The sequence below is a fragment of the Stegostoma tigrinum genome, chromosome 27, assembly GCF_030684315.1.
Source record: "Stegostoma tigrinum isolate sSteTig4 chromosome 27, sSteTig4.hap1, whole genome shotgun sequence".
NCBI lineage: Eukaryota > Metazoa > Chordata > Chondrichthyes > Orectolobiformes > Stegostomatidae > Stegostoma > Stegostoma tigrinum.
The window spans coordinates 28,148,834-28,163,582 of NC_081380.1; the positions used below are offsets into that span (position 1 = coordinate 28,148,834).

At 37.7% G+C, this 14,749-nt stretch overlaps 1 protein-coding gene across 3 annotated transcripts in view; it reads right to left on the reverse strand.

Annotated features, from left to right (window-relative positions):
• Positions 1-14,749, reverse strand: part of acaca (acetyl-CoA carboxylase alpha) — a 291,257-nt gene that overhangs the window by 65,648 nt on the left and 210,860 nt on the right. For all 3 annotated transcript variants that reach the window (XM_048557580.2, XM_048557581.2, XM_059655196.1), the window contains one exon: positions 33-176. In XM_048557580.2, coding sequence (XP_048413537.1) covers positions 33-176 — 144 coding nt within the window. The remainder of the gene's footprint in view (positions 1-32; positions 177-14,749) is intronic.

Below are 14,749 nucleotides of genomic sequence, written 5' to 3' on the forward strand. Positions count from 1 at the left end.
CTATACATCAAACTCCAAATTGGAATACAAACCTTCGGCATGTAGGATAGCCACTGAAGGATGATAACAACCCCCTCAAAGTCATCGTACACAGTTGTGTGAGTCACACCATTATTATGCATGATCTGGACACCTCCCAATTGGTTGTTAGACGTGTATACCTCACGGCCAAGTACCTTAGAAATTAGAAAAAATAATTACAATGTTAAAAGAAATCTTAAACCAACTTCATTGTTGCTGTGATGGTTTGAGTAAAACATGTCTTTTGAATCATTCTATCCCTAAAGCTCTGTAATAACGTTTGGTCACAGCATCCTCTCCTAACAATGGCCAGAACGATTCATGAATAATTAGGTAACATGTAGGAAAGGTCCCATAACTACTTTAAGGATTCAAAATTTTAAGGAAAGGAGGAGTGGGGAATGTGAAAAAAAATTGAAAGCAAACGTAAATAGTCTTAAAATTAACCTTAACAATAATCTTGGCAACTGTCCCTGGTAGCAATGTCAATCTTCAAATGACAGTTTTCAATTTTTTAGCCTGACTTTTTAAACTGAAAATGGAAAAGAAATTACTGAACTCTATTGGCAATCCCAGCTAGATATTAATCACAGAATGCTCAAGTGGCAGATGAACATATGTAAAGATCTGTTGATTCACATCAGTCATTATTCCTGTGTAAAATAAAGGGGAAAGGAAAACATGAAGAAAAATGTACCAACACTAGAGTTAAGAAGAATTTTTTGTTATATTGACCCAACTTACTAAAAAACCTGAAAATGCTCCAAGTATGAAACAGCCTTGGAAAATTTTAGAGTGACACAGTGTTTGATTTTTCAGATGCAGATCATTCTATGGAAAAGAAAGACTTTGCCAAATTGAAAACTTGTCAGTCATCTTTACAGTACCCACAGACCCACTAGTGTTTTGGGCAGTGAAGCCTTTTGTTACCATGTTGTTCAGCACAAATAACAGTAGAATATTAAACATGATCTATTCTGCTGGATGGTGAGGGATGGGTGGAATTACAAAAAAAAGCAAGATCTTTCCAGTGGTAAAATTGGCAGGACAGGATGTTCCAAAATCTAAACACCGTCCATGCGCAATAACTGGTTGTAATTGGGGCAACATTCAAATTTACATTGGTGCACCAAGCTCAAGAGCTATTGTATGGAATTGCTGTTGTTTCTGACACCTCAGCAAATCTTCCTCAAATGCAAATACAGATTTGACGCAAAAACAGGATCAAACTATAGAATAGCTCTCTTACTGTTTGTCAATATTCACACAGCAGTAGGATATTAGGATTCAAGTGAAATTATAGTTAGCAGAACTCAACATCTTCAGAAGGAAGGAAGGAACAGGTATGAATGCCAGATGCACACAACTTTACTAATACTGTAACCACTAATACAGTCATGTCCCAGTCAAATGCTAAATATGCTAAAATAAAATTTTAAAAAAAGCAGATCCTGGAGATCTGAAAAAAGAACAGAAATTACCGGTGAAACTCATTCTGATGAAGAGTCACCAGACTCAAAATAATAATTCTGCTTTCTTCCCACATATGCTGCCAGACTTGCCGAGTTTCACCAGTAATTTCTGTTTTTGATACTAGACTTACTCCTGTATACAAGAAACACTTTGCAGGTGACTTTGTGCAATGACAAAGTATGTTTCAATGTACAGAAAACAGATCTCGTTGCAGAAATCTTAAAAAAAATCTACAAATATCCCATGTCACCCACTTGTAGAGTCAATGTTGTATCTATGGACTCACTGGAATTCATGTATTATAGTTGGGTGTAATGATTACTCCAGCATTTTCAATGTCATTCAGCTGGCTCTAGGTTGAGTCACATCTGTGCATTGTAAATTTTGTCTGTAGATGTTAAATTACGTATCAGATTCTGAGGCATTTAGCATTATAGTCTTAACCAGCAGAGACTGACTGAAACACTCCTGAACCTCAAAGCAATGTTACACCTTTCCTTTGTTCATTTACCCCTGGGGTGGACACCAAAGGATGCATCAACCCATCAGTCTCTCAACGTTCTGTCTGGCCATGTAGGTATTTATAATAACACTTCTACGCCACAGGCAGTTTATTTTATGAGAGAAGCTCATCATTGCAAGCCAAACACATCATTCTGACACTGTCTGCAATAAAACACAGGTTGAGATTTCAACTGCATCAAAGAGATATACCACACAATAAAAACCAGCAGCGCAATTTATGCTGTAAACAAGCTCACCACTTTCCCTCTTCAGAATGGAGTCCCTTCAGCCCAAATTCTCATTATATGATTTATGTGATGATAATTCTAAACATACAAGATGGTCGTTCTCTTGTGACAATAAGTTACCAGAGTTCTTCCACCAGTACGAAAGACTCATAACTCAGCAGCACCGCATGAGTAAGTGGGAGTTACAAAGAGATTTTCACATGAGAAAAAGCAACAGCCCACTCCTAAGTTCAGAGAAATGACAAATTCATTTTCCATGAAACACATCCTTTTGTAACACAATTCAACATCTAGGCTTGAAATAAAATTGTAAAAAAAAAAATACTTTCACATCAAAACCTCTTCACACAGTAAATTATCTAGCAAGATTCAGTGCTGGTTGTTATGTAGATACAGAAAAAGACACGAGTGGCATGACAAGTTAACTTATCTTTTGGTGGTACAAATGAGGGTATTTTGAAATGAAAACTAGAACTTCCTACTCCTTGTTGTGTTGTGTCTTGGATAGCCACTTGACTGCCAAAGCTGACTGATAATAATTCACATTTAACATTTCTCCCAAATGACAGCTTCTCCAGGAAACTACAGGTAACTCACAAATTAAAAGAAATTCAATAGCCTTACTCCTTCTTATTCACAAAAGTGATGTACAACACATGCAGCTCTCAAATAGTTGAAACACCTACACCTGTACCTAAATGCAGCTTTGTGTCCACAGCAATCTGAAATACAAGTGTACAGACATGAGCTAATATTCCAGGTGGACTGAACAAATGAATGGGGCTTTTTGCAGGAAATGGTCAAAGCACTAATGGCATTATTTATATCTAAACATTTCATCAGTGACATTTAAAAAAAAATTCTAAAATTACCACTTTAACTTTACACAGTAAGACTGGGAAAGACATCCAGAGCGCACAACTGTAGTGCAAAGATAGACAGACTATGTAGACTGCAATGATGGCAGGTAATCTGATTAGTGAGGCATCAGTATGCCCACAAAATATGCACTAACTGCAATAATGACCTCATGACATTCATTCACAAGTTTATCTTCTACAAGAAGTTCCAGCAACCATTGGCACTGATAGCAGACTCCACATAAATATGTCAATATTACAAAGTAGACTTTAGAACTACTGCAGAAATAGACAGCTTCTGTTCTACTCTTTCCTAGAGATCTAGAAAAGATGGGAGATTCCCATGTTAGACTGAAACCCAATTTAGCAGACAAAAGGCCCTTTAACATTCATTTCACCAGTTAGTAAGTTGTTCTCTCCATTTGGTAATTGTCTAATTTATTCACAAAATTACTAAATTACTTACTAACTCAGCTGTCATCAATTGACAAATTAATTAGTAATTTACCAATTATATTTAAATGTATTTTTTCCCCACACATGAAATACATTTTATAAATCAATTACTTTCTCAAGGTTAATAATTACATCTCTACCTGAATTTATATTTATAGTTTTATCCAGTATGAATGTACCATTTGCATTATAAGCAATTTCATAACATTTCAAACAACATACATAAAACCACATGATGCTTTGACATCATGCACCTAGTGGAAATAAATCTGTGTTAACCTTTCATCTGGCTAGCTCCATTCTCATATTAATAAACAGCAATGTATCAGAATTGAACAGGCAGAGAAAGTATCAATCAGTAATCAGGAAGCAGGAGGGAAAACTATCAAATCGTTAAGTTCAAATACGTTTTATTCCTAGCTGCCACTTGTGATTCAAAAGAGATGTCAAGTCAATCAAAGCATTCAAAAACCTTTGGTAGACCACGTGGAAGGCTTACCTAAGCCAAGTAAAAAAATACTGACAATTAAGTTGCTATGTAAAAAGTAATTTACAAAAATGATCAAACATCTATTATCATATGGGAAATTCTGGGAAGACAATGCTACTATTCAATTTGGGATTCTGAATACAAGTCTTAAATGTGAATACGTTCTCCACAAAATACACTATGGCCGCAATTATAAAGTTATGCCACAGATTTATTTAGCAAAGAAAGACAGAATGAACTAAAAACTTTTGTACTGTGTCTTAACCTTCTTTTTGAGAAGGTACATCTGAACATTGTTCCCATATATTGGATGGAAAGGTTTTCTTGTGCTATCTTTTTTGCCTGTATATCTGAACTGAATGAGAAAAACAACATTTATTTTTCAGGAAATAATTAACATGGCAGTCTCTTAAGATAATTCTTAAAAATCTCAAGATTCCTTTCAGTTGAGATTTACAGCCTATCACAGCATTAGTTCTGACTCTCACTGAATTCTGCCAGGAGACAGACCACGGCTAAAAGAACAAAGTTAGTGTACATCTATTAAGTTCTCATCTTGTCATTTTTACATTTATATAATAACCTGTGAGGCAGAATCAAGCTTTTGTACTAGGTTTGAACAACAGTTTTAGTTTTACGCATACCACTGTGCATCAAAAGGTGGTTCAGAATTAGTATGTTGCGTGAGAGGAAAGAAAAATAACACTGTAAATAAGATAATACAAACACATTAACTCTTAAAACAAACAAACGTTAGGAAGTGCCATTGTTTCATGGCATTGCAGGGCACGGTCTCCATCAAAAAGATACATAGTTTTTAATCTTCGAGGTATCACTGTGGGTCTGCAGTCAGAATGGTGCCTGATATGACCAGAACTGAAGTGAAATCAGTGCCATTGTTGTGTCCATGAGAAATTTAGTCTTAAATGATATGATATTACATGAGTTGCTAGGCCATTTTCATTGTGTGCAGGATCTAATTTCATATACCAACATGATATGGCGTCCTGAGAGACCACAAACGACAGTGAATATGCAGACTGCTGAGACCATGGTATTTCAATGAGCAGAGAACTTGCGCAGAAATTGTTTATTTTTCAAAGAAAATATCTATTAATGCCACTGAAGTGCTTGCACTTGTCAGGACTTTCATGATATAAGCAGATGGATCGCAGATTTTCATCGCTCATGCGTTAAGCGGTCAGGGTCAGCAGTTGTGAAAATATGATCGCACACATGGTATCCGTCTGGTTCCCTCTGTTTCTACTAGGCACCGAGCACAGGGTGCAACCTATTAATGTAAATGACAAGTCAGAGTAGAGGAACCATGAACCAAGAACAGCCTAACCTTGAGGGGACTCGGCAGTGACACAGACGGATGCTTGGGACTGTCAGAGACATAATTTCTCTTTGATATTTAGTACTGTCCCTTTTAGCTTTTCTTTTTGAATACACAGCTACAGTATTTACTATTTTAACAGGTTTGTAAAACACTACAGAAGGATTAAACACACCAATTGAAGTAGCAGGTTCTCTGAACAGAAAGCAATCATTTGCTTTATTAGCATTGCTAATATCAAAAATGCAATCAGGCACCAATCTAAGCCTGGGATGTTCTATCTTTCAGAAAACCTTGCCACACCGTGGACTTTTTTTTGTTGTGATGAACAATAAACATCATACTTTTCATTCATTCATTTTAATACTGTTACTAGAAATACATCTGTTTGTGTACTTAAGAGTTTAAAATGATAGTTGCATTCAATAAAATAGCATTTCTCCACCACCATTATTTTCACGTAAAGCAAGAGACTTTGAAAATCCTGTTTTGCACAGTGCCCCATTTCCCTGAAATATCCTCAGTATTTATCTAACACTTCTTATTAGTTCCAAGTGTTTAAGAAAAACTGGACATCAGGACTTCATATTAATTGATACTACCTTTCCTTCAATATTATAATGCCAAGAAAACGAACTGTCCAACACCCTACTGAAGGAGGGCAGGATACAGAAATCTAAATAAGGGATGGTAGTCTTTCAGAACAGGCATGAAATTAATAGAGTGGCCATGACCCAGCCTGAAGCCAGTGCCTGGGAAGATAAACCATTTTCTGGTTCGTCAGCAGGGATCCAAACACCTGGTGAGTGTTCATTGTGTGGGAATGAGCAACTCATCAGAAATCCTAAACATCCATGAAAGGGTGAAATATCTCAAAGTGGTCGTGGTGGTGGTGGTGGGCGCACTGGAAGCTGGCTGCAGTATTTTTATGGAACTAGAACTGCCATGACCTACTGGGGTAGTGCTCTAGAAAGTAAGTCCTGCTATACCTGCACTTGCCAAACAAATTGAAGATTTTATCCAAGTTTGCAAAATACCCCAATTTACCTATCTTTTAGCTCTAGGTTGACAGAAAGCACAGGCCAGATTTCTGCACTTAACAAGAATTACATTAATTACAAACAAATAGATTCTAGTTACAGGGGCCATATAACTCTACTAGTTAAAACTCTAACGCTTTATAGAACTTCCACCGTACACAGACACAGACAGAAACAAAAAAACATTGGCGTTATGGATGGAGGGGAAAAAACCAGGAAGTTAGTTTAATGGTTACTAGTCATAGAATTCAGAGGTGGCTCTTTCTCTTACCAGGACTTGCTACTTGGTGATTTTACTCTTTTCCCAAGCACTTTTGCTTGCCGACAATAGGCACAGACTGACTGATTCACTATACATAAAGTCTTTGACATACTGGTTAAAAACAACAGCCGGTGGGGAAAATAAACTGGCTTTCTGCGGGTTTTAGGCTTTTTCTTTTACAACAGATAGCACCTTTCTTTCCAGAGATCCAAAAGTTTCTGATCATCTTGTTCACACTCACAAGCTGTTCTGCTGCCCAGGAGTTAATAGTGTTTAGCAGGGAAATAGCCTTTGCCATCAACGACCAGACATCATTCCACAGAGCAATCAGCTATATATTGCTGATTTCTTTTGGTACACAATCCCTGGTGTTAGTTCTTCTGCAAGTAAATATTCTCCACTACTTTAACGAACAACAGTGTAAAAAGCACTTATAATAAATGTTGGTGCCTTTCTTTTTAAGGAGTGCACTAATTGTTTACATTATCCTTCATTTTTAAAACAATCATTTTCTCATTCTAGTCCACAATCAAAAATACAAAGACAAAGTTGCCTGTCTGTATGTGAACAGTGAAAGTTAAGCTCAATAAATAGAGTTGGATATGTAAGTGGAGGCAAGGCTTGAACATGCACATTTATAAAAGTGGGCTTGAAAACTGAGGTGACCAAGGTGACTCGATTTTTAACTGCTGCGTGATAGTTTTGTTTTTGGTAAATGATGCCCAGCAATTGAACAATTTACTTTATTTTTAAAACTGTGATGAGATGGTTTTATCTGGCTCAGTGACTTTATTAATTTGAAGGTAAATGTGCTTTTCTCCTTTACTTTGTCAATGCCATGCAGCTAAACAATTTGCTTCTTAATCTTTATCAATCTAAATCAGCCACAAATTGGGTTGTAAGAATAGACACAACTATGTAATCCAATCCCAATTACTTGTAATCTATTTGTAAGTCAACTGACAGCTTTGTGACTGATACTGAAATTTTTCAATACCTGATGCCTACATGAATCATGAAGCACATAAGGAATAGGAGTAGGTCATAAGGCCCCTCAACACACTCTGCCATTCAATACAATGAGGCTGATCATTAGCTTCAGCTCCATTTAGCTTGCACTCTCCCATATTTCCCAATTCTGTGAGAGATTTAAAAAAAAAACAATTTATCCAGCTTTAAATATCTTCAATGTTAGAGCTTCCAGAACTCTGACGCATAGAATTCCAAAGATTCACAATGCTTCAACTGGAGAAATTTCTCATCTCAGACCAAAATGATTGGTCATTCATCCTGTGACTCCATTCCTATGTTCTAGATTTTCCATGCACGATGAACAATCTCCTAGTGTCTACTCTATCAAACCCTTTCATAATCTTGTATGTTTCAATTAGATGATGTCATCAGAGGAAATGCCTCTCAAATCAAGAATCAGTCTGGTGAACTATCTCTCCACCACTTCAAAAGCTAGTATCCTTTCTTAAATATCACTAAATAATTTCATGAAATCAACTTTCATGGAAATCTATCCAAGGTTTGAGGTATATTATTTATAAATAGACTAAGAAATGGGGTGAAAATATTACATCCTCCCTCCTTCATGGGCAGATGTAAATTTTTGTTTAATATGTCTGCCATTGGTAATCAATTAGTGGAAAACAAAGCAGCATCTGAAGAATGAAGTGATGTTCAGTGCCAGTTGCACGAACAGTCACAAAAGGAAACAGGTGTTTACTTCGGTGATAAGTCCAGTTGATCACTCAACAACAAAAACCATGTATCTCAACTAAAGTTTCAGTTGTGACAGAGAGTTGTATGTAAACAACATATTACTGCTTCAGAAAATATGATCATCTCTAGACAAAATGGTAGGCAGCATCAGATCAGTCACAAGTTAATACCATCACAGAACGTAAAACAGTACAGCACAGTAAAGGCCTTTCATCCCATGATGTTGTGCCAAACTTTTGCCCTAATCCTGAAGTCTATATAACCTCCACTCCTACCTTATACTATCATCCATATGCCTATCTGATAGCCGCTTAAATGCCCCTAACGAGGCCAACTCCACTACCCCTCTCTGGCAATGCATTCCACACCCCATCACTCTGAGTAAAGAATCTACCTCTGACGTCGCCCCAATATTGACCTCCTTTCACTTTAAAACTATGCCTCCTTGTAATAGCTACCTCTATCCTAGAAAAAAAGTCTCTGGCTGTCTACTCTATCTATACCTCTGATCATTTTGTACACCTCTATCAAGTCACCTCTCATCCTTCATCATTCTAAAGAGAAAAGCACTAGTTCTCTCAACCTTTCCTTGCAAGGCTTTCAGTTCATTCCAGGCAACATCCTGGTAAATCTCCTCTGCACCTTTTCCAATGCTTCCACATCTTTCCTGTAATGAGGCGACCAGAACTGGACACAATACTCCAGATGTGGCCGAACCAGGCTTTTGTATAGCTGGAGCATAAACTTCATGGCTCTTGAAATCAATCCCTCTATTAATGAAAGTTAACACACCATACGCCTTCTTAACAACTCTATCCACCTGCATGGCAGCATTCAGGGAACTGTGGACATGAACCCCAAGGCCCCACTGCTCTTCCACACTGCCAAGAATCTTTCCATAAACCCTGTATTCTGCTTTCAAGTTTGTCCTTCCAAAATGAATCACTTCACACTTTTCAGGGTTACACTCCATCTGCCATTCCTCAGTCCAGCTCTGCATCCTATCAATGTCTCTAACCTAGAACAGCCCTCCGTACCGTCCACAACGCAGCCCACCTTCATACTGTCCGCGAACTCACTAATCCATCCTTCCACTCGTTCATCCAAATCATTTACAAAAATTACAAAAAGAAGAGGGCACAGAACAGATTCTTGTGGTACACCACTCGTAACTGAGCACCACGTTGAATATTTTCCGTCCACTACCACCCTTTGTCTTCTAAGGGTCAGCCAATTCTGAATCCAATCTGCCACATTTCCCCCATCCCGTGCCTCCTTATCTTCTGCATGCGCCTACCATATCATATCATATTGACTGATTTGATTTGAAAGGGTACGAATGAAGAAAACTGCAGAACTTTTTGAAGTACACTGCCACGTTTAGCGCACGTACGATATCCACATCATCGACATATTACATAAGCTACCTACAACTTACAAACTGAAAATCACATTTAGACAAAAGTTATTCCAGAGGTTTATTCTGAACTGTCTTTTTTCAAAGTAAACATAGGAATTTTTTGGGTTATATTATAGATTAATTCCAGATTTAAAAAATTACACTGATGCATCACAGAATACAATGATATTTCAATTACACACATTTAAGTTGCATAGCTGTAGGTTTGAAATGGAACTTTGTACTTTCCTGCCCTCAAAATATTGGGTGATCCAACCCATTTGAAATATAGACAATCTAGTTTGTGCAGTTTATACATCTCCAACCAATCAAACCTCTCTTTGCCTTCTCAGACTCCCGAAAATAAGACATCCAAGTCAAAATGTAAAAATCATATTCAACACTTTAATTATCTTAAGCATCACACAAATATTTTCTGTACAAATCATCCAAAATCCATACTGCCAAATAATACATGAATAAAATGTACAGATCTACTGAACTGAAAAGATGAGGAGTTACAATAAACCTGTATCAAATCTTTATTAAGACTAAATGAGCATTGCACGACATTTACATCATAAGATGGACGTGGAAGTGGAAGAGGATGAGGATATGCAGAGGTGTAACAAGAATGATAACAGAAATGCAAAGTATACATATCAGGAAATAATAGCATGGTTAATAACATGGGTTTCTTCTCTCTTGATAAGACCAAAAGATACAGAAGTAGGTACTCATTTAGTGATGAAGACTGCTCTACAATTCATAGTTGATCTGACAATCCTGAATATCAATTTCCTGCATTTTCCCATAACCTCCAACGCCCTTACTTCAAAATCTGCCTATTTCAGCCTCGAATATACTTAAAAATATAGCCTCCAGAGTCTTCTGCAGCAAAGAACTCCACAAATTCACTATCCTCCAAGAGAAGAAATTCCTCCTTAGTTCCGGCTTATCTGGTCGAGAATCTTATTGAATAGCCACGTGTGCGGTACCTTATCGAATGTCTTTTGTAAGTCCAAATATTTAACATCTACTAGTTCCTCCTTTGTCAAGCATGATTTCCCCTTCATGAAGCATGCTGACTGCTTGATTATGTCACGTAGTTCTAAATATTCTTCCAGTGCACCCTTCACAACAGTTTAACAATTTCCTAATGGCAGATATTAAGCTATCTGGCCTGTAGTAACCGTTTGTGTTTACCTCTCTCCCTTTTTGAATAAGGGTGTAACACAGGCAGTTTTCAATTGCTCTAGAACTTCTCTGGAATCTAAGAACTCTTGAAGATTACTACCAGTGCATACACTTATCTCTGTAGCTACTTCCCTTAATATCCTAGGATGCAACCCATAAGATCCAGGGAATTATCAGCTTTTAGCCTCTTAGTGTCTCCAGTTTGTTTTCTCTAATGATGATCATTGTATTTATTTCATCTCTCCCTTTTACCGTTTGATGATTTGTCATTTTTTTAACGAATTCAACCACCAAGGCTAATGCAAAGTAATCATTTAACTCTCTGCCATTTCCTGGTTCACCATTATTATTTCCCCAGCCTCATTCTGTAAGAGGCCTATGTTCAATTTGGTCCCTTTCTTCTTTTTTTACTGATTACAGATCACTGTCCATTCTTACATTACTTGCCAGTTTACCCTCAAAAGTTCATTTTCTCTCTCCATTATTTTTTCATGGGTAATCTAACAATGGTCTTTCAATTTACAAAACATCTGGTTTGAGTTGATGAAAAAGAATGTTTCATTTTGAGGGAAAGAACTGATGGTTCGCCATGGTGGCTCAGCGGTTAGCATCGCAGCCTCAGCGCCAGGAACCTGGGTTCCGTCTGTGCGGAGTTTGCACATTCTCCCCTTGTCTGCGTGGGTTTCCTTCCACAGTCCAAAGATATGCAGGCTAGGTGGATTGGCCATGCTAAATTGCCTGTAGTGTTCAGGGGTGTGTGGGTTATAGGGGGATGGGTCTGGGTGGGTTGCTCCAAAGGGCGGTGTGGGCTTGTTGGGCCGAAGGGCCAGTTTCCACACTGTAGGGAATCTAATCAAAATGTAGGAGTATATACAGAACACAATCAGTTCTTTCTCACAAAAGGAAGCTCTCTTTTTTTTAAATCAACTCAAACTAAACATTTCCCAAATTGAAAGACCACCATTAGGTCTGCTCTGCAAACATAGTAAGAAACAGAAAATAAATTTGAGGGTAAACTAACAATATAAAAATGGTCAATAAATCCTTCTTTGAATAAATAAAAAGTAAGAAAGATGCCATTGTGAATATTGGCCCTTAACGAATGAGGCTGAGGAAATAATAATGGGGAACCAGAAAATGGTGGAGAAGTTAAACAATTATATTGCATTCATCTTCATGGTAGAACACATTAACAACATTCCAAACATACTAAATAAACAAGGGCAAAAGAAGGGGAGAGGAAATAAATGTAATCGATAATTTGGAAGAATCTTCTTTATTGATAAAGTGGAAAGAACGGGGAAATTTGCTACCAATGAGAGGCATTGAACTAATTAAAAGGAAGGTAAACAAGTATTCGATGGTGAAGGGAATAGACAGCTATGATGGTAGATTCATTTGAGAAAAGATGGGAGTGCGGTCCAATGGAACATCAATACTGACATGGACTGGTTGGGCCAAATGGCCTTAGCATCTAAAGAAAACGAAGTTGTCTTTCTTATAACCACATCAAAATAAGCAGCTTTTACTCAGTCTTGGAATCACGTGTAAAGAGAAAATGAATTGAAAGATGAAGAAACTGTTGCAAGTACAAAACAAGAATTCCTACTTAGTATTCATGCATCCTTTTTGTTTATCATGAGGCATTTTGCTCCCAAAATGCCAATGTTTTATAGCCCATAGCTTCTTTGTGTGGGGTAATTGGAGCTTGCTCCATTCTTTCCATTTTGTACTATTTAAAACAGTCAAAGTGAACCATTTATGACACTACAAACTGCTACAAGACCAGTGGGTTTGAAAGAACTGAGTAAGAACTTGGTTTCAGTGGCTGCTTTTCCTTATGTGCCCCTCCCCCTTTCGTACTACGGATTGCTGTGTTCTGCCAATGACCCCAGAGTGATTAATAGAAATTATGCCGCCTGAAGGTTATTGCATTCTTCTCAGCATTGCTACAATGACTAACTGCTGCCCTATAAAACCTTCCAAGACAGCGAACAGTGTCCGTGTCACTGTATGTGCATGCCGTAGCTGTTTAATTGCAATGGGTCTGTGGTTTGTCCTCTCTATGTTGTTAATTGATCTCACCTCTAATTAGCGATTCAATTGTAATAATATTTAGCAAAATGGCCACAAAAAAGTCTTTAAATAATGAAAACAAAAGTTCCTAAACATCCCACATGCAGCCAGCATGTGCATGAACAGAAAAAATGACTTAGTTAATAACACTTCTCTGATTTATTTTTCTCCACTCTGACGCCATCCACTCACCTCATACGCCCACCTCATCTGAAGATATTCCAGGCACTGGGAGCCTTTTGGTGCCCTACTCAGGTAACAGCACTTCATGTCAGGCTGTACAATAAATGCCTGACTAGATGTTATGCTACCATGGGAGGCATTACAACTATACAAGGCGTATTTCTTACATTTTTTAGCTTACGCTGGAAAAGAATAAGCAGGAATGAGAATTTCAATTGTTCTCTTCCCAATAAGGAATACCAGCTAGTGTGCACATGTACTGATCTTGATTGAAATCACTGAACCAAGCAGAGCAAGGACACAATATGGGATTATGTTGGCTGGTATACAATTACATCAATTAATTTGTCAAGTTGAGCATCAAAGCCACTTTGGATTCACTGTTTTAAATATAACAACCAGTCTGATTATGAAAGAGAGGGGAGAAAGGCAAAATGCATTTTTGTATTTCAAAGTAAAACCTGCGACAAGTCTACTACCTGTGGAGAAAAAAATCCTACACAGAGCAGCTTCTACCAGTGTCATTCTGGAGCTGTCCATTCAAAGGTCAGTAGACAGTTGTATCAGAGATAATGGGAACTGCAGATGCTGGAGAATCCAAGATAACAAGAGTGTGGAGCTGGATGAACACAGCAGGCGAAGCAGCATCTTAGGAGCACAAAAGCTGACGTTTTGGGCCTAGAACCTTCACAGTTGTAACTCATTTATCCTTACACTCGGCCGTCACTTAAATCCTAGCAATCCCCCTCTCAAAGGAAAGGTTTGAAAATTGTTGTTCAATGGACACAAACCCACCTCGAGCTACTTATCAATACATGATGATATCTAATACTTATTTTGGGAAATGATGCAGAATTTGGAATGGAAGCATCTAATAAAAAGAGCAGTTTGCAGAATGTTGTACAAAACCCAGAAATTGCCGGCAAAGCGTTGCAGGTCGGACAGCATCTGGGGGGAGAACTGGACTTGAAATGTTAACTCTGCTTTCTCTCCACAGATGTTGCCAGACCTGCTGAGTTTCGCCAGCATTTCTGTTTCTGTTTCAGGTCTCCAGCATCCACAGTTATTTGTTTTATTATGCCATAATGTAGTGCTGCTTTCACAAAACATTTAACAATACCAAAATCAAGTACTCTAGTCGTTTGAACAGCATTTTTTTCACCCTGGTAGAGACACTGCCATTAAAAGCCAAAATCATGAGTGGCTACTGCTGTCCAAATTCCTCTTCCTTGGTTCAGATTGTACAAAATTTTTCCCCCCAATTAGAAGTGTTTGATACCGCAAAATCTAAGATTTTTTAAACATTTTTAATAAAGACTAAGCCAAAACAAAGATCATCCTATACAATTTTCTTGTCCCATTACATTAACCTTCCATGGGTGTCACTTCAGTTTTGAAATTAATGCTGCAATATTAGCATACAAATGTTCAACATGATTGCTTGACATCCCTCTGTCCCTGCCCTCCTCACTT